Source organism: Ostrinia furnacalis, unplaced genomic scaffold (genome assembly GCF_004193835.3).
Source record: "Ostrinia furnacalis isolate ACB-3 unplaced genomic scaffold, ASM419383v2 OfSCF3657, whole genome shotgun sequence".
Lineage (NCBI taxonomy): Eukaryota > Metazoa > Arthropoda > Insecta > Lepidoptera > Crambidae > Ostrinia > Ostrinia furnacalis.
The window spans coordinates 654,315-679,981 of record NW_021133896.1 but is presented as its reverse complement, the minus strand read 5'-3'; the positions used below and the strand labels follow the sequence as shown (position 1 = coordinate 679,981).

General features: G+C 36.5%; 1 protein-coding gene across 4 annotated transcripts in view; it reads right to left on the bottom strand.

The window, feature by feature from the left end:
• The window catches only part of Klp64D (kinesin-like protein 64D), a 37,213-nt gene extending 12,331 nt beyond the window's left edge, over window positions 1-24,882 (bottom strand). For 2 of the 4 annotated variants that reach the window (XR_003656352.1, XM_028311934.1), the window contains exons 1-5: window positions 24,717-24,882; window positions 22,206-22,418; window positions 2,083-2,288; window positions 1,046-1,176; window positions 384-526 (exon numbers count right to left, since the gene is read on the bottom strand). Coding sequence is in view for 3 of the 4 variants with exons in the window: in XM_028311934.1 (XP_028167735.1) it covers window positions 384-526; window positions 1,046-1,176; window positions 2,083-2,288; window positions 22,206-22,418; window positions 24,717-24,722 (699 nt within the window). In the remaining variant the exon portion in view is untranslated. Of the gene's footprint in view, window positions 1-326; window positions 527-1,045; window positions 1,177-2,082; window positions 2,289-22,205; window positions 22,419-24,716 lie in introns of all 4 variants that reach the window. The other 2 variants (XM_028311935.1, XM_028311936.1) reach the window with 2 other exon arrangements.
• Window positions 24,883-25,667: the final 785 nt, after the last annotated feature.

Sequence of the window (25,667 nt, the reverse complement as noted above, 5' to 3'; positions counted from 1 at the left end):
GGACGCTTATTCATTAACAGCCGGTATACTGTAGTGTGTACGCATCCTTTCCCCATATTAGGCATAAACCACTAGTATATAAGCTTAGGATAATCTTCATTCTTACGAATAAACCTACAGTGCGCACATCTAACTGTTTTATTGTGTCTCCCGAACGTCACACATTACAATACCAAAACCATTAATGCACGCAGGCACGGGTGACTCTTGTCACCGTATGCGTCTCTTTCTCTCTCTTTATAAGTGCAAGAGACAGATATACTGTCACCTGAACCACCACAAGAATAAAATAACTTAGATCCGAGGTAATGAAAGGTGAATCTTACCGCCAAATCAACAAGGTGCAGTTTCCCCATCTTGACGTGGACTTTCCCGTCGTTTCCCTTCTTGCTGGACTCCACGGTGATGGAGAATATGGCGTGCGATCTTGAGCTCTCAGTGTTCATGGCCGTGGCTCCAATATGGCGGTTCTTGTTTCCAACCGCCATGATCTTTTCTAGCTCGTCTGCGTTGTGGACTACGTAACCTGGAATCAAATGAAATCAAATAAATCAAATGGAAATGGGAGAAGTTATGTAGATACAACCCTGTCAAGCTAACTGCGCACCTCAACGCCGTACCAGAGCGTCGATATGACGTCACGGTCACCAAGTACGCAGTTAACTCGACCGGAGTCGACCGAATGAAATGAATGAAATACCTTCCATTCTTGCCTCTTGGATATTTTAAGCATAGATATAAGCCAGGTCAAAATAGACCTCCATTAAACAATTAGGTATTTCTAAAAAAAACTTAAACAGACATACAAAAGTCAAGTTTTTGTAATACGAGTAAGTCCCATAAATGCTAACTATGTTAACTTCGCCTGGCTACCACCATCTTACCTAAGTCTGTCGAGGTAATATATCCAGTTCCTCTGTAGTTGAAGATTCCGGCTAAAGCTCGTTTCCACCTTCGGCCTGATCATCGGAAACTGATGACTGACAGGTGAGGTCCAGGCCAAGAGCTTCCTCGTTGAAGATAAAAAATAACTCTAAGCACTTACCAGTGAGGTCCTTAACGAAGACACCGATGTCAGGCCGCTCCTTGACCTCGAGGCTCTGGTGCGGGTTGTTGCCGAGGAGATCGCGGACTTCCTCGTTGTAGATCTCCAGGTACGTCACGCACACCAGGAATCTACAAGGAGCAAACAAGTGTGGAGTGTAAAAAACTGGTTTAATGGTTGCTTCTGTCTTCTCTTAATGTTCCTATCAATCACCGGTTCTAAAATTCGTCCCCTTGTCTCCAAAATCTACTACTTATTAGGTTAGAGGAAGAACATGGTAGGAGTTTGAACCTTAACTTCGAACTCTTCGATTAATTTCGTCGCGGATCCTGTAGTGTATAGACATTTATAGTTGTGAATAATTATGCTATGACCTTAACTCTCGAGAAGCACGCGCGCGGGGTCGCGGGGCGGGAGGGAGCTGTCAGGCAGACCTACCGACCGCCGTAAGGGAAGACGCGTTGTTGCTTGCTGCGAGCCTATATCTGTGTTATCAGTGTTGCTTGGTGTTATTGGTTCGACTTACCAATTCAACATAACATACAATAGTGTACACTACAGATCCAATGACAGTTTAACTTTCCCCAGGGACAAATCTGACCTTCACTGGTTGGGTTTTTATTGGCGGTCAAGCTGAAGATCTTGGCTACACAGTTGTTGTAATAGTCCCGTACTTACTTATTAGGTTGCAATCCCCCTGTCTAAAAACACCGAATGAGCCCTTTCCTCACATATTGTCCAGTGAAGCTGCAGATGAGGTCTAAAGCCACTATCATTTGTTTTTTTGGAAAAAGTGGCTTCTCGTTGAGTTCTCTTTGTCCGGTGGCTGTGGAATAGGCTAGGAATTCTTTCTAGAACATTTCACTTACTTCTCGTCATCATTCGCGCGCGCGATATGGCTGAATATAATAATATGCGCGAAGGAGTTGGGTATGATGCGACAAACATCATGGATGATTCTCGTTGAAGAAAAGAACTCTTTTTTCCAAGTAAAACTACGGAATATTAGTTCTTCCTTTAATACACATAAGACTTACTTCTCATCATCATTCGCGCGCGCGATATGGCTGAATATATGCGCGAAGGAGTTTGGTATGATCCCGCGCAGTTCTGGTGCGCTGTTGGATCCAGCCATGGTGTAAGTTTTGCCGGTGCCAGTCTGCCCGTACGCGAATATGGTGCCATTGTAGCCCTTCAACACCTCTTCTACTATTGGATTGGCCGTCTGCACGTAGATGTCCATCTGGAATTAGACGTAAGAGTGACCTTAGATGGGCATGTTAATTTAAATACAAATGCATTAATATCATGAGTGGTGTCAAATTTTAATAAAGGTCAAGCATACTACCAGAAATGGGACAAGTAGAGATCTTATGTGAAACCATATTACCTAAATAGAATAGAAAATCAACAAACCCAACTGCAACGCAGTTTTTGTCTTGACGGCCATTTTGTACAGCACTTCGTGCTGTAATTTTGTTATATTAATTCAGCCTTTAATCATAATATTAGAAACCACTTCTAACTAACCCTGAAAATCGAGTAAAGTTTTCAATTTCGACACGCGTGCGTGTATCCCGCGTAATAGGAAAAACATGATTGTATGAAATAATGAAATGCGGACAGACCGCATGCGGATAATCCGCACGCGTGCCGAAATCAGGATCAGAAGAATATGTGCACTTCGCAGTAATGTGACGTGGTTACTCTGAATTGATGAACAAATTATGCGCTTGGTGCGTTTTAATAGCTCATAAAAAGTATGTCAATTGACTGCGGTGTCAGTAGTCAATTGATTGGTTGTGTCAGATACATACTATTGTTTACTAGGAGTGTAGTCGTTATTCCTTTACAATTATGTCTATTTTCGTAAACCCTGAAAGTATACTCGTCGACCCGAGGTATTTTTAAAAGTTGGCAAACTGGATATATTTATAGCTCTGTGTTTGGGGAATAATTTAGACTTTACGTAACATTTCCTTTACGTTCGCGCTAGTGTTGATTAATTGCGTACGTCGGGAGTAAGATGTAGGTCACGATGTAGGTACTGGTCTACTGTGAACAGAAGCATGCATCAGTATTGTTTCGTGGTAGGCAAATAGGGAAGGTATTGAAAAAATCTGGCGCAGTCGGGTAAAGAGCCTGGGGTCTAACAGACTACGCAATTCAAATTATAATAATGTAAACGCCCCTACAAATTAGGGCGTGGTCTTATGTATTTGGGCACTGGACTTTATTTTGGTGTAGGTTCTTCTACTTTAAAAACCCAAAGGGAGGTAACAGACGAATGAAGTCTGTTATAAACAGACTTTTGTTTGGATTATTTTGACCTAGCTCAACACAGACACAGCTGCACAGGGGCGTGGCAGCCTCATAAAATAAGTTTTCTACTCTGACCGAAATTATGATGATGATGATAATGTTACAGGACAGCTTTTGTTTTTACCGATCGGTGTTAAATTTTAACAACATTTGCCGACCGTTGTAACAAAGGCTTTGTTCGGCCATATTGTACGAGGGCTGCACTAAAAGTATCGGGAATGGAATATTTCCACTGTTCCAGTCATATTAAAATCTATTTAATTGCAAACTCCAGGGTTTTAAAAATCGTATACCATTTATTTATTTAAAAAAAGATTCTCGGTCGTATCACAAGGTCTTGTCAAACTTGTTTAGTCGTTGAGAAAATGGAATTGACACGAGAAAATTCAAGAGCGATGACTTATTATGACTTTTGAAGTGGTTTAACACAAAAACAGTGTGTTGACCGGATGATTTCTGCATTTGGTAATGAAGCCCCATCCAAATTTTTTTCTTTGAAATAAACTTGAAATAAATATAAGTAGAACTAATAATAATTGTGAAATAATCATGAAAATATCTCTACAAATAAATACGTTACAGGGCCCTAAAGTTGCGCATAACTATTCACGCCATTTTGATCGGTGTATTCACACAGTCATTCGGAGTACAAACAGTAAATCACCCCTGATCCAGCCAGTTCATTTTTTTTAAATCTAGCAGTTTTTAATTTTTCAGCTAGGGTCACTCAAGATTCTTTCTTAGTAAAATTTTGTAACCTTTTTTTTAAATAACCCAGACCTGGCCATATACAAAAAGAACGGCACCGCCTATGTTTCAGTTCCACGCGAAAATATGTAGGTAGTTAATTTAAATAATTAATTTCTCAGACATTTCTTTTCTCACAGACGATTTATTTTATTTCCAAGACATTTTCCTATGTAGGTATAACAACATTCTTCATACACATACCTACCTAAAATGTATATTCGTACTTCATGTTCATTAATATTAGTCATAAAAGTAAAAAATTAAACAGTATCAAGATCGTTTATTCCAATTTCCCCAGTATTGCTCTCAACAAAGTTTATTTTCCCTATTTGCCATGAGATTCTGGTACACCTATAACCAAAAATTCCTGAAAGATAGTCTATGGTTTATTTGGAAAGACAAAGGCAGTATTTCCACCTAGCTGGAGGGCGTTCTACATTAAGTACAATATTGTCTGTGCCTGAAAAATAGTCTATGGTTTATTTGGAAAGAAAGGAAAAACACAGAAGGCTGTGATCCACCTATTTGGAGGGCGTTCTATAATATTGTTTGTACCTGAAAAATAGTCTATGGTTTATTTGGAAAGAAAGGATAAACACAGAAGGCTGTAATCCACTTATTTGGAGGGCGTCCTATCCTACAATGTCCAATGTCCCCTAGATAGGGCACAGGGCATCTACAACAGTCCTGCATCGCATTCGGTCTTGAGCTTCGCGTTTGATCTCGCTCCAAGTCTTAGCGATTTTCTGCGCCTCGGTTAGTATGGTTTATTTGGAAGACAAAGGAACAGTAGTAGATACACCAGTTTGTATTTCCTGGGTGAAATGGTTCCGAGGTGAAATGAGGACACTAAAAATTCCACATTCTTCACCCAGGTGAACAAAGTGGATTCAATCCACCTTGTTGGCGAAAGGGGCGCGCAATTCTCATCACGCGTTGGTTCCTGCTGAAAACCAGCTTCTCGACATGACGTTTGTGTCATGTTGCGATTTTTGCTGAGACTGCGCCTCTTCAGCATATTTTTGAGATAATTATGTTTGCTTTTATTTTGTCCGTCACATTGTTATGCTGAATAAAATGTTCTTATTGTTATTCCTTTCCATCAAGCTAGAGGGCGTTCTAGACCTACAAATATTATCTCTACCTGAAAAATAGTCTATGGTTTATTTGAAAAGACAAAGAAACAGTCAGTAGTTATACACAAGGGTGTGTTGAATAATTCGTGCGCCACAGCCCCTGGGCCGCGCGCAGAGTATCTAGGTCAACGGGGCGCGGGTGCACTATTGATCGGTGTGCATCGGGCGTTGCCGCGCGGTGGCGCCCTCTGTGTAGGACGGAACTACAGTTGTAGGACTTGGAGGTGCAGGTGTGATGTTCTTTGTCCTTTTAAAAGATTAAAAGATCATTTATTCACCGAAACAAGGTAATACAACAAGGTAAATGTTATAATAGTTACAGCTCAGCTCAGCAGCAATGCTAGTGTGTGATTATTTCATTTTTTTTTATAGATCCATGCATAGTTAAAAAAATTAAGTACTTTCCAACTACAAACAAAGAACAGATAAATTATTTGAATTACAATAATATCAGCAAATAAACGTCAGTTGTTCGAATACAGTCAAGATTCATTAAAATTAATGTCACATTCATATTAGTACCAACATTGAGTTATAATGTAGTACGTAGTAATATTACTTCAATGCCACAGAATAGGTACTTATGACAAACACTGGAATTTATAAGTCAGATAATCTTTTACAGGGTAAAAACATTTGTCAACTAATAAATTAAATAATTTTCTATTAAATAATGTTTCATTTAGCTCTCTCAGTTGAGCTGGTTTACTTTAAAGTTATATTTTTTTGATAGATGATCCGGCGAATGTACCACTAATAAATAGCAAGGATAACGCGATGGTGCCTTCTGTGGCGGTGTAAAGAACTGTGGTTGTAGGTGGAGGTGTTCTTTGTCCTCTAAAAAGATTTATTTAAGCCCAGGCGTAGATCACCGACTTTTAGTTGGCCGATAGTTGGGTCGGACTGTTAATCAGTATGGAGATGTATGAAAGTGCGCACATTACAGCGATTTGTTATCGGCCGATTCTTCATACAAATTAGAATCGGGCCCAACTATGGGCCGACTAAAAATCGGTGGCCTGCGCCTAGTCTTAGTTGGCCGATAGTTGGGTCCGATTTTAATTTGTATGAAGAATCGGCTGATATCAAATCGGTGTAATGTACCCACTTTCATACATGCCCATAACTGATTAACATTGAATTGATACATTTCTGAAAACTTAAAAAATTGTGATCATTTTGAAAAAAAAAAGCACTTGGCCAAAAGCCTTTTTTTTTAATTTTCAGGGGACAGGACGTACTTAATTTATTGCTAATGATCTCTTCTCTAATAATACCCATTTCAAGGAATAGGATGAGTATCCCTGACACCCTGTATACCTAAGGGATAAGGGAGTAGAAAGAAAGACAGAAAGAATAATTTATTTGGCACATAAAAAAAGAGAAACAATAAATTAGCACAATAAAAAAATAACAATAATACGTATTAGATCTATGAAGGAAGTAGGGATGTTCTGTCGACGGTATTAGTAAAGCATTTGCATTTTAGGATTCCCAATTCCATTTATATTCCCGGGAAACAGGTTAGAGTTGCAACATCTTAATATTGCAGCTCGTCCTAGTTTCGCTTGGCGCGGAAATGGGGCGAGGCCAGATGAATATTCTACCCGGGTATTATGTAGCACTAGCTGTGCCTCGCGGTGTTAACCGCGGTAACGTAGCCTATGTGTTGAACCAGGGTGTCAGCTAACTCCATACCAATTTTTTTTTAAGATTGCTCCAGCCGTTTAGACGTGAAGAAGTAATAAACATACACTCACAAACTTTCGCCTTTATAATATTAGTGTGATAACTTTAAGCCCCGGCTTTGTCTGCTTAAAATAGAACGGGAAAATGGAAAAAATATCCAATAACTTTTCCAATTTGTGAAAGTGTCAGACTAATAAATAGTACAATTTTAAAAAGATAGGAATATTGCTAAATTCCCGGGAAATTCTACTACTTAATAGGTATCTGTTTTTCACTTTTCCCCAACCTGTAGCATAATTCATAGAGTAGTGTTGTAAAAATGTTGAGCTATTTAGTCTTAAATTCGAGATTCTTCCACTAGTCTCGTGAGGACTCTTGAGTCCTTTGCTTCTTTTCAGTTCTATATGTATTTTCAGTCCTTCGAGTCTTTTTAATGAGCGTGCGAATCATTTTATAAATATCTGTTTATTTTTCGATTTAAGTAAGTCCAGGGAATGTTGTAATTCATGGGATTAAATATTGTTTGACTTGATTTCCGCTAAAGACTCGGAGGATTCAGTCCCACCGAATTCTTTTAAAAAAACTACTGAGTCTTATTAAAATAATTAGGTGGGACTCATCTCATGACTGCATGAGTTCCAACAGTCATATCAAATCAATCATATTTATTCAGTTTTGACCAGTATTTTGGCACTTAGGAACGTCAAAAGATAATTAAAAAGGAAGCCCTTAAAGGACTCAAACATGTCTTCTTATCTTTTGGGTCATCACTAAGTCTTTTTTAGAAGACTCCAAATCTTGAGCTGGACTCGAGTCTTTAAAAAAAACTGAGTATTCTTGAACAGCTTAGGTTCCATTATTATAAGACTTCGCAATTGAAGTATTCTGTAGGTACATACTACTACTAATAAATAATTTCAATCGTCCACACAAAGGCAACAAACAACACAAATACGACGCTGCATGGTATTGATTGGCGTCCTCGCATAAACTGGAGCTCTGTCTCATCTTCTATCCCTTTTGCACGCGATCGATTCCACCTAGGAGAGAGGGAGACGGATAGCCGACAACCCGTGCTGCGCCGGTCGAATGTCCAAAGGTATAAATAGTTATACAGGATGTTAGGTAAATGGGTATATGAGCCGACACTAGCCCATGTTAACATGGTCATATAAATGGTATGGTGAACTCAGAAAATTTATTACTTCATTTTTATTATTTAAATTTTCATACAAATCTGAATTAATAAAATTTATTTTGTATGAAAATTAAAAAAAATAAAATCATGATATCAAATTTCTGACTTCACCATACCATTTATATGACCATGTTAACATGGGCTAGTGTCGGCTCATATACCCATTTACCTAACACCCTGTAGATCCGCAACTCCATTTTGATGGGGACGAATTTGCAGACATATTTAAGGCTCTTACACACTCACGTACGTAACTGGAATAGACATGTTGACACCGCCAATCAATTGACGTACTTTTTAAAACTGTCAAAACGAAACTCTCCCATAGATTTTGTATGGCACTACAAGCAAGTGACATCACTATTTTGCCAACTCAATTAAACTACTTTTTTCTATTACTACAATGCGAACAAAAATCGTAATTTACAGGTAATTTAAAATTAATTAAGTTTTTAAGACCAGAATGAAGTGTCTTTTTAGAAAAGTTTTGATTTCGAATTAATGGGGAATGGTGTCAAATTGTCTATTAGATTTAGTGCTTTAATTTTTATTGAAAAATAATTTTGCTGCATATTTTCTAGTTCGGTTAAGAAATGGCGAGAAAAATTCAATGAGATTGTCCAAATATTATTATGAATATCGTAGTCTGACATGTTAAGCTATGTTCTTGACTATGATGGTTACAAAAAAAATATTTAATGATAAAATCACAATTATACGATAGATTGCCGTATTTTTCTTTTTCTATTGTCAAAAACATTAAAATACCACGAATAAAATTTACGTTTTCGGTTAAAAGTTAAATTACGCAGGAAGGAATCCTTATCAGCCGAAACTCGTCAGTAACAATAACAAAAAATTGCATCATTTATATTAATACGAAATGTATTGTTTTGACTCACAACAGTAATTTGAATTTCACAAAATATTCTTTTACTTTGTAAGGATTCCTTCCAATTTAAATTTTAATCCGGCTCGAAGGACCAAAGGAAGGATTAGTGGGAGCACTTAGCTGTATTAATGCTTTTTATTAAAATAAAACAAGATTTGAAAGCAAGGTACTGAAATTTCTACAGTGTGTTATTTTTGTACTTCACTCTAGAGTTTATAATGTAATGTAATAATGTTTATGTAATTAATGATGTAATTATGTATGGTATTGATAATATATTAACGATTGAGCGGATTCCTCTCAATACAGTTTTTTTACAAACTTATAGAGAGGATTTTCCCTACAATCTGTTTAATTTAAATTGGTTCCAATATTTATTTATTTATTATTTATTCTAGAGACTTAGAGACCTGGAGATTCTAGTAAAGAGTCAAGAAACTACTAAATGTCAAGTCTCTTTCCGAAGTGTTTTCGTCAATGTGACGTAATCATCATCATCAGTCGGCCGTTTGGTGTAGTGGTTCAACGGACTACTATGCCGAGAGGTCCCGGGTTCGATTCCCGGCCGGGCAGAAATTGAAATGATGAATTTTACTTTCTGTGACGGTTCTGGGTGTTTTCTATGTATAATATGAATGTATTTACAAAAAAAAAATTAAGTATGTTTATATCCGTTGTCTAGTACTCATAGCACAAGCTTTGCTTAGTTTGGGGCTAGCGGCGCAGTGTAAAATGTCCAAGGATATTTATTTATCATAATTTCAGCCACAGTACGTCCACTGCTGAACATGTCCGGTCCGGTCCGTATGTGACGTAATGATGGTGCTCATTGCTGAACAATATTCCCGGGAAATTTTAATCGTTTATTAGAACTTTCAGGACGCGACGGGTCACCCCTCGCAAAAAAGAAATGACCATCGACCACGCCCTTTATAGGGTCACCATTCGCCCGGACGTATACGGAATTCCTTTCCGATCTTTTTCCGGCATTTTGTTTTTAATGGAGTGAATAAACTCGGGCAATCTAGAAAATTTGAAACGCGAAATTGTAACAAATTAGTTCAAACGTTTGTTTGAACCAAATAAACCATTTTTCTTTCTTTTAAATTACCCCATATTTCGTGAAAAAAAGTTTCTTCTTTCAACTTCTCTAAAAGAAAAGTGACGCAATATTACTGTTAATATTTTTTTAACTTTCCGAAATACCCCGTTAGCCTCCACTTTCTGGGTAATATAAACCTATTTAATGCTATTGTAAGTACCTACACTGTGTTCTGTTGCATATGCATAGATAATTAAAGGCATTTCGAATTAGACTGATTTAAACGTGAATCCAATAGGTATACAGGGTGTTAGGTAAATGGGTATATGAGCCGACACTAGCCCATGTTAACATGGGCATATAAATGGTATGGTGAAGTCAGAAAATTGATATCTTCATTTTAATTATTTTAATTTTCATACAAATCGGATTTTATAAATTTATTTTGTATTAACACACCCTGTATTAACTAAACATGACATTGATTTTATAGTTGGTAAAGATAACAGAATTTCAAGGTGGCTTCTTGTCATTGAAATAAGTGCGATTTTGCGTCAAAGATTTAAGTATGATTTGCCGTCAACTGTGCACCAATCCGATCGAGCCAACTGCGCACTTCGCTGGAATGCGACTCTCCTTCCCACTACCCGCACACACCTCCCAGTAGGCATGGAAATTATTGCTATTTTCCGTTCATTTTCATTTCATGAAATGATGATTTTTATTCATGTGATTTCACATGTGAAAAGACAATGCCGGAAATTGGCATTTCACAGGCAATGATTTTTATTCGCAGTGTTAAAATATAGCTCTTTCATATAATGTGCTACTTTTAATGAAGTATGAATTATGATGAACGATTGCTAATTAGCTACCTATATTGAACGTGACTTAATATCTGTTTGATTTTATGTCGCACAACAAAAAACAAACAGTTCCACAGCACAGTATGTATGCAACAACACAATCACTAACCGCGCGACTAGTGAAAAATCATTCATTTCATCTGCCTGCTATCTAATGAAATCATACGAATCATGACAAGGAAATCTAAACCTTACTCCTTTGAGTTTAAAGTTCATATTTAAAATGCTCAGTTTCGTTCGTCATCACATCTCTTGTCCTTTTCTAACACGCACATGATCAAATCATTCCTTCTTACTCGCTCGGTCACTTAGCAGAGCAGCGCTCACGGACTTCGCTCGAATGAATGAATGAAATTCATGTGATTCGTGATTTCGTTGACTGCGAAATTATAGCAGTCTATGTGAAGAAAAATAGCAGGTGTGATGAATGAAATTCATTTCATATGATTTTTCACCTGCTATTCATGAAATGTTCCATGCCTACCTCCCAGCATTCGCCCCGTCTGTACCAGAGTCCATGTGACGTCACGGCTGCTAGGTGCGCAGTTAACTAGACGCGACGGGGTTATATAACCGTCTGATGTCCCTTAAAACCTAAGAATCTTCTTTTGTCACAACTAGGTTGATATAAGGGGGCGTCCATTAATTACGTGAGACGTTTAGGGTAGGGAGGGGGTCAAGAAAAACCTCACTAAATCTCACGTAGGGGAGAGGGGGGGTCTTGACAAATATCACGCAATTTTTTTTAGCAAGAAAAAGAGTCAAATTGCGAAAAAACTGGGTTATTTTAAATCAAAAATAAATATTTTTAAGATGATAATAATAAATTAAAATTATTCAATTTTTTAATTCTAAACCGTCTAAACAATAAAGAAATTAGAAAAAACAGTTTTTTTTTAATATTAAATCCTAATCGAACCATTTACATTGCAAAAATGTATTCTAAGAAATCTCACGTGAGATTGTGGGGAGGGGGAGGGGGTCTGGAAAAATCTCACCAAATCTCACCAAGGGGGGCGGGGGGGTTGAAAAATTGCCAAAATTGTCTCACGTAATTAATGGACGCCCCCTAAGTCTGTCTAGTATGCGTTTTAACTTGATGTTAGATGGTCCCTTTTAGTATCTGTCTGTACTAATATTATAAAGCTGAAGAGTTTATTTGTTTGAACGCGCTATTCTCAGGAACATGGTCCGATTTGAAAAAATCTTTCAGTGTTAGATAGCTTAGCCCATTTATCGAGGAAGGCTATTAGGCTATAACACTAGTTTACAAAAAAAAAGTTTTTCTTTTACCCAAAGATAATTCATATTGGATGTGTTTTTTACCAGCCCCCTTATTACAAAAATATATGTCTCATATTTTTATCACGTCAAGTTTTTGAGATATCGATATTAACCTAATAGTCCAGTCAATAAAGCATTATAGATGGAAAACTGTAGAACACAATTTCTGACTTCAGGACTTTATTTAGACTAGTTAGGAGGTGAATATAGCAAAAGTCCCCGACCTTAGCCCTTGAGCCGGCGGGGAGAGTGGGGTTTAAAGGTGCCACTTTTCGGTTTTTCGCTTAATCCTCGAAAACTATGTGTCTCGGTGACATGACTACTATGAACCAAAAAAAGCTTATTCAATTTGCTACAGGCGAGACCGTCAAGTTTTTCTATATCTTGTATAGTTTTCGCGGCATCTGCTCTAGAAGGTCTGTAATATTGGAAAATTTATTTTTGTCTTACATGTTCCCATCAGGAGAAAATCGACGAAATCAACATTGAGCTAATATTCTAGACATGCGGGAGCATGTTAAGCCTAGTTCCAGGGAGGGGACTGCAACATGCGTATATTTAGACGAACCATTTGGAGCCACTTTTGACTCCTCATCACTCAAAAAGTACTGTGCATTAACACTTCAAATTTGGCTCATCTGTTGAGACTTGCAAGATAAACATCAGCTTCAAATTTCATAAACATACCTCAAACGGTTCTTTAGGTATTGACGTCCAAAAATCTACATGGCTGACCTATAAGACCAAATACTAATCACTTCCAGATGACCTTGAAGGTTCAAATTTGGCATCCAGATAGGTAGTTGTGTAAATACAAAGGAACAAATAAAAAATCAGTAAATTTTAATATTTCACAGATGATAGATAGATTTTAGTGCCCTAAATGTGGATTTTTGAACGTCAATACCTAAATAACCGTTTGAGGTATATTTATGAAATTTGAAGCTGATGTTTATCTTGCAAGTCTCCTCAACACANAGATGAAGGGGGTAAAACGGGATCCACGCGTACGAAGTCGCGGGCGGCCGCAAATTTACAATAATTTAGTTACGTATCGCATTTTATGAAACAAAAATACATGAAAAAGCTAGGGTGGCAAACAGGTTTTTGTATGAAAGGTAAAAAAGGACTATTTTTAAAATATCTAAATATTTGGTAATAAGTAGGATTATAGCTATAATTCTTCGTTATCTTAAAGATTAATATTCATACTTCAAAATTGTGTGTGTGTTTTTTTTGTGTGATGATTTATAAATATAAAACTTTTGAACTGTTTCAAAGCACACTTTTTTTTTTCGAAATGTACATTTTTTTTGAGAAATACTCTTATAAAAATGACTATAGTCAATATTTACAAAATTTGACGTCCTAAATTTTTTCTAAGTTCAGTTTTTAAGTAAGGGTTAATAACTCTACCGATACATATCAGTTTCATCTCTGGGTAAAAAACCTTGTAAACTAGTGTTATTTATCATCAAGCTAAAACAAGTAACTATTCCACGCGGAATAAGTCGCGGGAAGAAGCTATTCTTGGTTAAGACCGCAAACAGTCAATATATTCTCCTTTAAACAATTCACATTACCAGTAAATATCTAAAACAGCGACTTGCTCATAATCTCCGTTCATTTAGTCACGACGCGGCAAGGTTACTGTGAAGGTTGTATCACATTAACACACACTGCTTTACAGCTATTGTAATACAGTTCAAAATAGATGCTTATCTCAAATTCGTCCGCCCACGTTTCCGATGCAAAGTTAAATTTACATCGCAGATTCGCTTAGTCCGTCGTAATACGGGCTAAAATGGGGATACAGGCGCGTTTGAGACATTGTATTCGCTTGCCTGCAGTCTGGGAGACATGTTGCGTAGTATGAAGCAATATTGATTTCCTTCTATGCTGCTAGACAGTTGAAACGGACTGGTTGGTACATACGAGTTAATAGTATTTCACCCCTTCACTCTTCTTTTGAAGCTATTGTATATTAAGTCCTATCAACTGGTAATAAAGCCGAATTACAATGTCAAATTATATGATGCAAGGGGCTTCTATTGTAAAATTGAGGCATGAATGCAAATTGTGTTTTATTTAATGACTAACTGCCCAACCAACGTCCTGTAGAGATTACATTTTGTGTGATCGTGTGAATATTAATCCAACAAAAATTGATAAATTATCATTTAAATACCTAGTTCCATTTTCCTGTTATTTCCATAACCATAAACAAAACGGAAAATATCTTTTTAAGGATAGAACTAAGGACTTTCAGAAAAATTCCCGGTGAACATTTCCTAATTTTCTTGACATTTAACAGCTAGCTTTTCCCGCGCGAATTTCGGTCTGTTATAGAAAACTATATCGCGTGTTCCCGTTTCAAAAACCGGGAAAAACTGCCCTGTATACTTTCTTGGGACTCCTATTACTATACCAATTTTCTTCTTCTAAATTGGTTCACAAGGTGAAAAACTACCTAACGGCAAATTGTTTCAAGTAGCCTCCAACAAGTATAGAAAAAACAGAAATACATCATCTGTGAAAATTTCAATTTCATCATACTGGGTCTCCTTGTTTGCCATAATATCTAATATGTCGTAGTGCAACCATTTTTTATAGTTGGTAGTTTTTAGCCAGTTCAATGCGAGATTTGCTGGTAAAAATCCGAAGGCCTCATGAGGCCAGAGTACATCAAACATTGGCATAGATACTGAAGGACTAGGTCCCAACTTGGGACCTAGTCCTTCAGTATAGGTGTTTCTTGTAAGGTGTCAAGCCGAAGGCAGGTGATAGATGAGGACTAGACCTATCGATTTCACCCCCATGTATGTTCTACGATTTTTCGTAGTTTTGAAGTTATCGTTAATTTTGTGATTTTTTTAAAATTCATGACCTAGTGGCTTAATTTTTTTTTATCTTTTTTTTGGGTTGACGTTTCTCAGATTTCAATTTTTTGACAGATTCCCTATTAGTTGCAGATATTTGAAAAAAATAATCACCTTCCTATCTTTGATGCAAGATACAAAATTTTTGCTAGAATCATAAAAAATATGCTTTTAGCAGAACATTCTAAAATTTTCAACTGAAATGTATGAGAAAAAAAAGAATTTCCATAGGTCCAAAATAATTTTAAAAACTGCGCAGTTTTCTGAACTTTCATAATAACACAAAAAAACATGTACTTAATAGGCCATTATTTTCTGTAATCGCTCTACTAAAGTAGTAAGTCGGAGATTCCGTTACATGTTTTTAGTCCTAAGAAAGTCAAAAACATGTAACGGAATCTCCGACTTACCACTTTAGTGGAGCGATTACAGAAAATAATGGCCTATTAAGTACATGTTTTTTTGTGTTATTATGAAAGTTTAGAAAACTGCGCAGTTTTTAAAATTATTTTGGACCTATGGAAATTCTTTTTTTTTCTCATACATTTCAATTGAAAAATTTAGAATGTTCTGCTAAAAGCATATTTTTTATATTTCTAGCAAAAATTTTGTATCTTGCATCAAAGATAGGAAGGTGATTATTTTTTTCAAATATCTGCAACTAATAGGGAATCTGTCAACAAAAAGAAATCTGAGAAAAGTCAACCCAAAAAAAAAGATAAAAAAAAATTAAGCCACTAGGTCATGAAATTTGAAAAAATCACAAAATTAACGATAACTTCTAAACTACGAAAAATCGTTGAACATACATGGGGGTGAAATCGATAGGTCTAGTCCTCACCTATCACCTGCCTTCGGCTTGACACCTTACAAGAAACACCCTGTATATGCCAATGTTTGATCCACTATTGGAGCCAAGTTTAAAAAACTCATAAAACCCAATTTGTGCAAGTAGGCTTTTAAAAAGCACTTTTACACGTCCCAGTATCAACCCTATCCACAGAATCCCTATCACTGTTTTGGGACAATAAATGGGCCAGTGCTGAGAAGCAGCGCAAGAAACTCAGTCACTATTGTCAGCCTCTTTTTCAAGGGTTTACAGACTTAAAAATATACAGGGTCACCATATCCAATATGGACGCGACTTTAGGTGGCCGTGGCCCGGCATCCAAGGTAGGTACATTATAGCTCACCCGTCTACAGGGTGGAGGGGGAGTGACCTCTCCCCTCTCCCTTCAGACCCCGCGTGATTGATTTGTCCCGAATGCAGTCCGTCCGGCGATTTCTAGATCGGATATTTTATGTTATGATTTAGTAGAGGCAATGTATTGGCAGAAATATTCAAGATTTGTTATAGAATATCATACACGTACACTGACTCTACACTGGTTGGGTTTTTATTGGCGGTCAAGCTGTAGATCCTGGCTACACAGGAGTTGCAGCGGTGGGAACGAGAAGTGGGAATGGTACTCTGGCGTTAGAATATAGCTTAGCAGTTAATTCCTTTTTATATGGCTTTTTAGAATTAAATACATAATGTTAACAAGAATTTATAGCACTTTTGTAAAATTATTGCTTGTGGAATTGACAACTAGGTATTGTAATTTTTTATCACTTTATTAATCGCCTGCGTTCGGCGAGCAATGTTCGGAGAACAATATTCGGCGAACAAAGATCTGATGTATACCACGAACAAGTCTCTCAGTTCAACAATAAGGGATTTATTTTACATTTATCTTATGGAAATATTTTAATAAAGCACCATGACTGCATAACCATAATATTAATGAGATCTTGACTTAGTTTATGTAGGTGTTGAAAGTAATTATGTAGGTAAAATAAATAAACCAAACTTCATTTAATGGCAGCGCAACCATAGCTTCTTATATACAAAAGATACATACGGCGTTTCAAGCGTAACACATGCCGTTGTAATAGGGTTGCTTTTGGTACAAAAATTACAAAATAAGAGCAGAAGACAATGTACATACAAAGTGCGCTCGGGCAACGCACACATAGACAACAACATCGTCAATAATCGCAAACCAATCTAAACCAGTGCGAAGCGTAAGCGTCCGCTTGAGACGCATCTGTGTGCGTATGCAAAATTAAGTTCATACAGGCGATTGTCTTGTTACTATCTATTTTGTACAAAAGTATAGTTAGTATGCTTAGTGCGAGTTTGCATTAAACGAAGTCGCTAGCGTCAAAAAATCTATATGATTTTAGTTCTTGAAAGTGTCCGCTAGGGGCGCTGTACAATCCGTCATACGTTTAATGTCATTTGTTACGCAGTCGCTAGCGAAGACGTTTGATGTTACATTAAAAAATGTATGAAAATTTTAGTTTTTGATCGTTTCCCGCTAGGGGCGCTGTACAATCCGTGGTACATTTAATGACATTTTTTGATGTAAACTCACACTAGGCCCTCTGATGTACTATCGCTAGTACAGTCAGCGTCAAATATTCCGTCTTAAGCACCAAAAAGTATAACAACCTTATTCCAATTGTAACAAAGGTGTTACGAACTTTTTGGCTACTTTGGGTGCCATGAAGTGTTTGACGCTGGCTGTACATAAACAAAACAGTTCTTAATTTTAGTTTCTTTTTGATCTTCCATCTTCTCTTCAGTGATGATAATTGACGCAACAATCTCGATGCATTAAGCACCAAACACGCTGACGCCTCGGATCTGTGATCGCGTGACGTGAGCTGCATTAAGAACGTTGCGCCATTTTGTTTTCCGTTGGTTTTGACAGTTATTTGAATTTCGAACATCAAGTACTGACTAACGTCAAATAGTTTCGTGACACCCAAAGTGGCCAAAAAGTTGATAAGACCACCTTTTTTTAAATTATGTGTATGTTTTTTGTTTCTTCTTTATTCTAATTGTAATAAGACGTTGCAAACTTATTGCCTACTTTGGAACGAACTATTTGACGCTGACTGTACCAAAACCGCAAACACATTTAAAAACAAACTAGAATTTTAACACAAACATACAAAACACCTATTTCTGTTACAGCAAAACTAAAACTATCTATATCTATAAATTGTATAAATAAGCTGTTGGTTTTCTCATTAAAAAAAATCTCTTTCTTATGCTGGAATAAGAAAGGGACAGATAATACAGAAGAAAAATGTCTAAGAGCATGAATATAAAGTCCGCTCCAATAGACGCCGGCCATTTTGAAAATATTGTAATTTTTATTTCTATTTCGATTAAAAATTTAAATCTACAACTTTAGAGTCAACATTGTTCGTTAAAAATAATTGCCAGCATCTATTATCGCTTTCTTACACTATAATAAAGACTATAATAAAACCGTTTTACAATCAATAATCTTATAATGATTTTATCAAAGGCTTATCACGTAATACTGCATCATCAAATTGGTTATTCAAAATTCTATAGCTGTAATCGAATCGCTTTGCAGGGCTCTGTGAGAGCACAACGTAATTCCAATAGGGGGGTGGGGTGAAGCGGGGGTACACCCCACGTAACCCCTCCCCTCACCCCGAGGGAAAGCCGGGGTTGGAATAGATATTTGTTCGCGCACAGAGATGTAAATATAATTTTCACTGCAGCAAATGGCACAGGTAAATTTATCCTACTAATCCTACTAATTATAAATGCGAAAGTTTGGATGTCTGGATGTTTGTTACTCTTTCACGCAAAAACTACTGAACATATTTTGTTGTAACTTTACGGTTTTATTGTTTATAACCCAAAATAACATATATGTAATTTATGACGATCTGTGACAAACTAAATTTCACACGGATGAAGCCGCGGGTAAAATTGTTTAAAATAGATTTTATATTTATTAGGTACAACATAAAACTGTGAATTTGTTATTTACGCCTTTTACTGCAGTGATGAGTTTTAATTAGAAAATGGTAGAATTTATAAAAATACTCAACAAATTATCGCAATGTTAGTTTAATATTAGATACTAACGCCCGTATTCACAAATGATACATGCTTAACCCATTTAGACCGATAATTATTTTTGTAAATAAAAATTGATTTTTCAGCAAAATCTTACAAAGGGAAGCCTAAAAATCATGAAAAAAATATTTAAAAAAATATTCCATAAATAGGGGGCCGTGGGGAGCCCGTACCATATAGGGTACAGTAGGTCTATAAGCAAGCAAAACATAGTTGTTGTTCAAAGAAGATTTTTATTTATTTTTGTATGACATAAAATAAAAATAAAATCATATAATCACTAGTATCACACTTGGCATATTTTGTAAGACGTTTTCTGTGATACTAACCACATTTGGTTCTTTTTTCCTACCTTCTCCGAAGTTAGTGAGGATAGCTGAAGAAGACCTGGCTTCTTCTGATTTGTTACGTTTAGTGCTATCCATAATCGCATTTAGCAACACGACGATGGAAATTTAGCAAATCCATCGAAGAAAACTCTGAGGGTTATTATTTACATTGACACTATCTTTATCGCCTAAATCTTCGTCAGTCTGATCATCGTTAGCGGTCATCTGACAAGACAGCAGTAGAAAAATACCAACATTGCTTTATGTTTGCTGAAATTATCAAATTTTTCATGATTTGTGGCAATAAAGTGAAGCATCAATTGCCTAAAACAAATAAAAATAATAAAAATTGAATTACATTTTTTCGCACGATTTGCTCGTGCATGGACCTACTGTACCTTATACGGTACACCTATTTTAGACTGGAATAAACCGTATAAAAATAATCTCGATAATATTTTTTTGTAGTCATGATATCTATTGTACTCTATTTTTAAAATTAAATTGATAAATAATATAATTTACCATGAATAATAAGAAATTATACCGTCTTAAATATATTGTAAATATTTTTTTTGTTTTCTGTCGAGGAATTTCATAAATATTTCCGAAACCACTTGTTGAAACATATTTTTAAATATTTTTATGTAAAATAATCACTTTAAGCTTACTGTCACAATCATTTTTACAAATTAATAACAGTTTGGTACTTCGAAATATTTTCAAAAAGATACCGTACCACATAGGGTACGGTAGGGCTAAATGGGTTAAGTGAAGCAACAAATCAAACGCACAGCGTTGAATAGAGCACTGTGATTGGTCCATGTGTCACTCTGTGCGTCTACGCGCACTGTGCGACCTCATAGTAATGTTTGTGAATACGGGCGTAAGTATCAAAATAAAGTTGAATACATACAAAAAATAAGCAGTGTTCTAGTTGCATAAAATCGAGTCACATACAATCAGCGTCAAATAATTCGTGACACCCAAAGTAATCAAAAAGTTCGCAACACGTCTTTGTTACAATTGGAATAAGGTTATATCAGCAACTTTTTTTTTGACCACTTAGCGTCACGGACTATTTGACGGTGACTGTATGAATAAATAAAATACAGAAGTAACAACGCTTCTGAAGAGAATTTGGAATGTTGTAAAAGCCAAAAAAATCTTGAAATTCTTCTTTCTTCTGTCACTGATGTAAAAACACAAGTCCAACCCACCATTCGACAAGACTGAAGCGCATAACGGCGTCAGTCGAGCCGAAGGATGGACCGGTCAAGCGTCTGTCTTCTTGCAACTTCTTTCTGTCTTCTTGCAACTGCTTTATGTCTTCTTCGTACTTTGTCTTTTTACAGCCTGTGCACTAATATGGCCAAGGCCATGTCCCTTTCTATGACCAATAAGGTTTTGGAAAGGGGCAGAAACATTAGACCTTTCTTTTTGCTCCCATAGTATTAGTACCTAATAAAAGTTTCAAAATTGGTCTTTATGTATTGTCAATACAGTTCACAAGATCGTTTCATCCACGAAGACGCGCCCCACCAAATTTTGGTCTCGGTCGCGCGGGGTGCGGGGAGTTTGATCCGAGCAATCCGAGCGTCATTACTGTAGTGTGCGTGTGCACTCGTGGATAATTTAGCGTGTACCGATAACACTCAAACATTAGCGGAAGAATGGTGGGGCGCGTCTTCGTGAATGAAACGATCGGAGAACAGTGCTTCTGGGCTCTCTATGATAGAGCATAGAGGTTTTGACACAATACTGGCCACTTACCTTTGTCTGCATTCACCTAATTAAAAAATAAAATAATTCATACTGGTCAATACTTTTAAATTACCTACATATAAAGAGCCCAGTTGCACTGTACATAAAATACAAAATACAATGAACAGTTCTTTACATTGCAACTCAGCATTCTAAATTGTAATCGCTGACATAATACAATTATTGGAATGTACAGTCAGTGTTGTAAGAATTAAGGAGAAAAAAATTTGGATGCATTCAACAGATTTGTTGTTTATGTATGAAAGGAAGGAAATCAGTTTATTTGGTCCATCAGAATTTAAAAATTGTCATGACTGAAAGACTTATTAGCTTCTTTATAAAAAAGTCATAAGACTCATTTTATTTTTGCAGGCTTTTAAAAAGCATTTCTAACGTCCCAGTATTAACGCCACCACTGCTTCGGGACAATGGGCCAGTGCTGAGAAGAAGCAGCGCAAGAAACTCAAGTCACTAATTTAACTTTTAAGACTGGGTTATTAAGCCCGACTGTACATCAACAAATTGTTGAAATCGGCTTCCTGTACCTGACTCATATTACGGTTTGCATAATGAAATAGTTTTACATTTAGTACTTTATTAGGTACGTTCAAATTGTAGAGAAAACCATGTATAACTAAATGTAAATTAGTAATAAGAAATATAAATTAATCGTTGAGGTTTTTGATTGTCAATAGAGCCCATTATAAGTACAAATGTCGGTTTTATTATGAAAGTAATATGCAAAATGTTTTGCAAATTATTAATTCGTACAGAATGAAATAATTCGCATCACGACATAGCGACAGATGCGTACAAAGAGCTGAAACCGTTATTCTTTTGTAGTTAAAAGAAATAAACCCCATTCTCCCAGTTGACTCTTTTAAATCCAGACTAGGTATTGAATTGAATTTATTTTTAAAAGCTAAATAAAGGGAATAAAGAAACAAGTTACAAAGAATTAAGTCTGTGAATGCTTTGTCCCATTTCCGGTTTGTACTTTGACCCTAGACGTGAAACACCTGGATAATATTAATATAAGTTCATTGAAACCACTTACCTGGCTAACGTTACTGTCAAAAACAGCATCGTAGGCATAAATCCTTGGCGGCTCGGGTGGTGTGACATTGTTACGGGTGACAGCAACTGTGTGGTTCACCGGATCCACTGAGACGCAGTTGTAGGAGTTCTCCAACGTCTCCTTCTGGTCCATTGGACGGACTCTGACCACCACGCGTACATTTTCAACGGTGGGCGCTGCTAACTCTGCGTCCTAAAGAACATGTTTATATTATGGTGACTGAATAAGCAAGTTCGTCTAAATGAGGAAAAGTGTGACAATAAATGACATCACTGCACTGTTGATGTTCAAATTGTACTTTTATCCGCGTTTTATTTTTAATTCGTCCCACAATACTAAGGAAGTAAATCTAAAAATGTTAATAACGACCAAAACATTTAAAACAACTGTTTAATGTAACTGGCTTTATCCCCAAATCGGTAAGAGGCACTTGATAGTAAAAACGGACGTAAGGTGCGCGCGCATAAGTACCCCGCGACCTAAATACAGAAAAATAAAATCCTTTGTTCTGTCATTTAAACAAACGACGAAACTAAACAACGCGATGAAATTCCACTGTAATAAATCAGTAATCAATGGTGTAACGTACTAAAATGTTAAGTCCAATTTGTGCCCCCACTCAACACTGAACCATGCTACTACAGAACCTCTCTTGGAATGGCTTGAGCACATCGTTTGTGGCAAAATGGAGGCCGAAAAACCAGGTCACTAGGTCGAAACTGGGCCGAATGTCGGTATTGATGTACCCAGATATGACATATGGCTGTTTTTATATTTATCGTGCAACTTTTTGCGTTGGACGTATTTTATAACGATAAGTGTAAACTCTGCATAACGACGCAGTTTTCGACGTTAAATGGTAAAGATGGTAGAGAACAAGGTGAAGCAAAAACATGACCCTCCTTCTGGCGCAGTCGGGTAAATAGACAAAAAATTTCGACGTTTATTTATTTATTTACACTTTTGCACATACAACTGTACAGTGGCGGACTTAATGCCAGGTGGCATTATCTGCCAGTCAACCACAGGTCGAGTAGAGAGACTAAGGCGGCGATTAAGGAGTTTGTCGTTAAATCGAATAATGTTAGAGTTTACACTGTAATTGGGACTTATTTTAAGATCATTTACAATTGCTTTTTAGCTGATACAAAATGAAAAATGTATAACAGATATTACGTTTTAGAAATAATATTTCTTGTGCTATTGATAAATAATATTTCTTGTGCATTAAATTAAAAAGCAAAGTTAGAATACACAGCACAAGAAATACTTAAATAGTATTTCTTGTGCTGTGTATTCTAACTTTGCTTTTTAATTTAATGTATGTAACTACAATACAATTAGAAGAAAATCACGTTTTCAATCAATAAATTAAGTGCAGCGAAATGAAACTGATTTATTTAGTGTGGGCCTAATTTATTGTTACGAAAAAATAATTGTTTTAACATAAACATTGTTGGAAACTATTCGGTCACAAGTTAAAATTATATAATTACCACATTGATCAGTAATTAATATTCTTTGATTGAAGTTATTTTAACGATAGAACTTTTTATTTCATTTTGATAGATCTAGATTGATTGTGACTAATTAGAAGTCTAGAATTGTTAAATACAATAAAAGTACTTGTCAGACAATTTTAATCGTTAATTTAAAAAGGTGATGATTTTATTCAAGCTCATAATAAGCAAGCATTTTTAAGATAGTATCATTTACGTTAATTTACGCCTTGGGGTGCAGATAAGACTTTTTTAGAGTAAAAAATGAAGGACGAATGAGTACCAATAAGAATAAGTATTAGAATAAGAAAAAAAGTGTAATACGTCAATGAAATACCAAAAAGCTCATGATAACGTAATTATGTATTACTTTTACTTTCAGCTGTGGTTCAAAGTGGAAAGTGGGTCAACACTTTTGCTGATTAGCAAACCGGACCAACCAATAAGAAAAATTACGCTTAGAAATTCAACGACTCGGACAATTTTAACATTAAAAAGGATAGAGGTGACCTTGCTAGCAGAATAAACGGTCAGAGCGTGCTACAGAAGTACGTACTTACTAGGAAAACCTCGATAATATCGACCCCCACATGTGCGCCATTTTAACTGCGACTCGCGAGAAAAGATAAAAATCATCATTGACGAAATGACGATCTTTCTATTCTAACACGTTTCGCTAGCGATGCAGACGCGTAGTAATGAATTATACGGTAATAGACGGACGGCAGTTACTACGCACAATGCTAACTCGAGTACCTAGGTAGATGTGAAATGACCCTGAGATACGATGAGTCACAACGCGGTTGTAACTAAAAAATTCAACGACTTCACACAAAAGGCGTCACCCAAGTACATGATGAACAATGAAATTATATCGCCACATTGACCATGATGCTATAACACGCGATTATCGGAATTAAATATAAGAAATGGTTATGAAATCATGACTAACACACATCCGGGCACCGCGTGATAAGAAAAGTTCACTTACAGGCATTTTTGGAGCTCCCCCACTGGCTGGATCACAGGAACGTTATTGCTTCTGTGCGACACCGAGAGACACGTCTTTTGTTTGCCGAATATTGTAAAAATCAATACCGTCGACCTACTTTTCCGTTTCAATTCCCTTTGCGAGCGAAATGGAAATGACGTGACATTTTCTACTAATGTTGCTAGTGTTTTTAACAAAATACTACCAAACAAACCAGGAAGTGAGGGCGCTACTTTCGATTAACTACATACTATTAGAGATGGGTAGTGGGTAAAAACCCATTTCACCCGATTGGGTTAAAACTGGGTGATTTGGGTAAAAACCCGGTTTTTACCCATTATCACCCATTCTGGTGGGTGAAAACAAAAATAGCGTTTTTTTAAAGTGAGAAGTGGTATTTGTTGCTAAGGGGGCGTTCTAGTGTTACGTAATGTAATCTGAGCCCCGATTACGGTAATTTTTAACGTCAACAATCCAGACACGCTGCTCGATTCTGCGATACGATTGGTCGTTCAACAGCGCACGTCAGCTGTTTTGACCAATCGTATTGCAGAATCAGAAACGCATCAGAAACGCGTCTGGATTGTAGACGTTAAAAGTTACCGTAATCGGGGCTCTGGGGGGAGAGGAGGTCTTAAAAAACGTTACAATGCGTTAATGGTTCGATTTCAAGTTTTTAAGCAGAAGTACTTTGTAGTTGGTGTTGTTATTTGTAACTTTATACCGTAATGTCATCAAAGATAGAGTTTGGCATCTTTGGCATCCCCCCCTCCATGTCCTTGCCATGATCACAAATTATTGTGTTCCTACTAAATTTCTTCTAAATCGGTTCAACGATTCTTGAAATAACACCATTTTATAAAATAATTGGTCACATCATCATAACGCGATCAATTTTACAATTTGGCCACGATATAAATGCATATTAGTGTTAAATTTGACTTATTACTT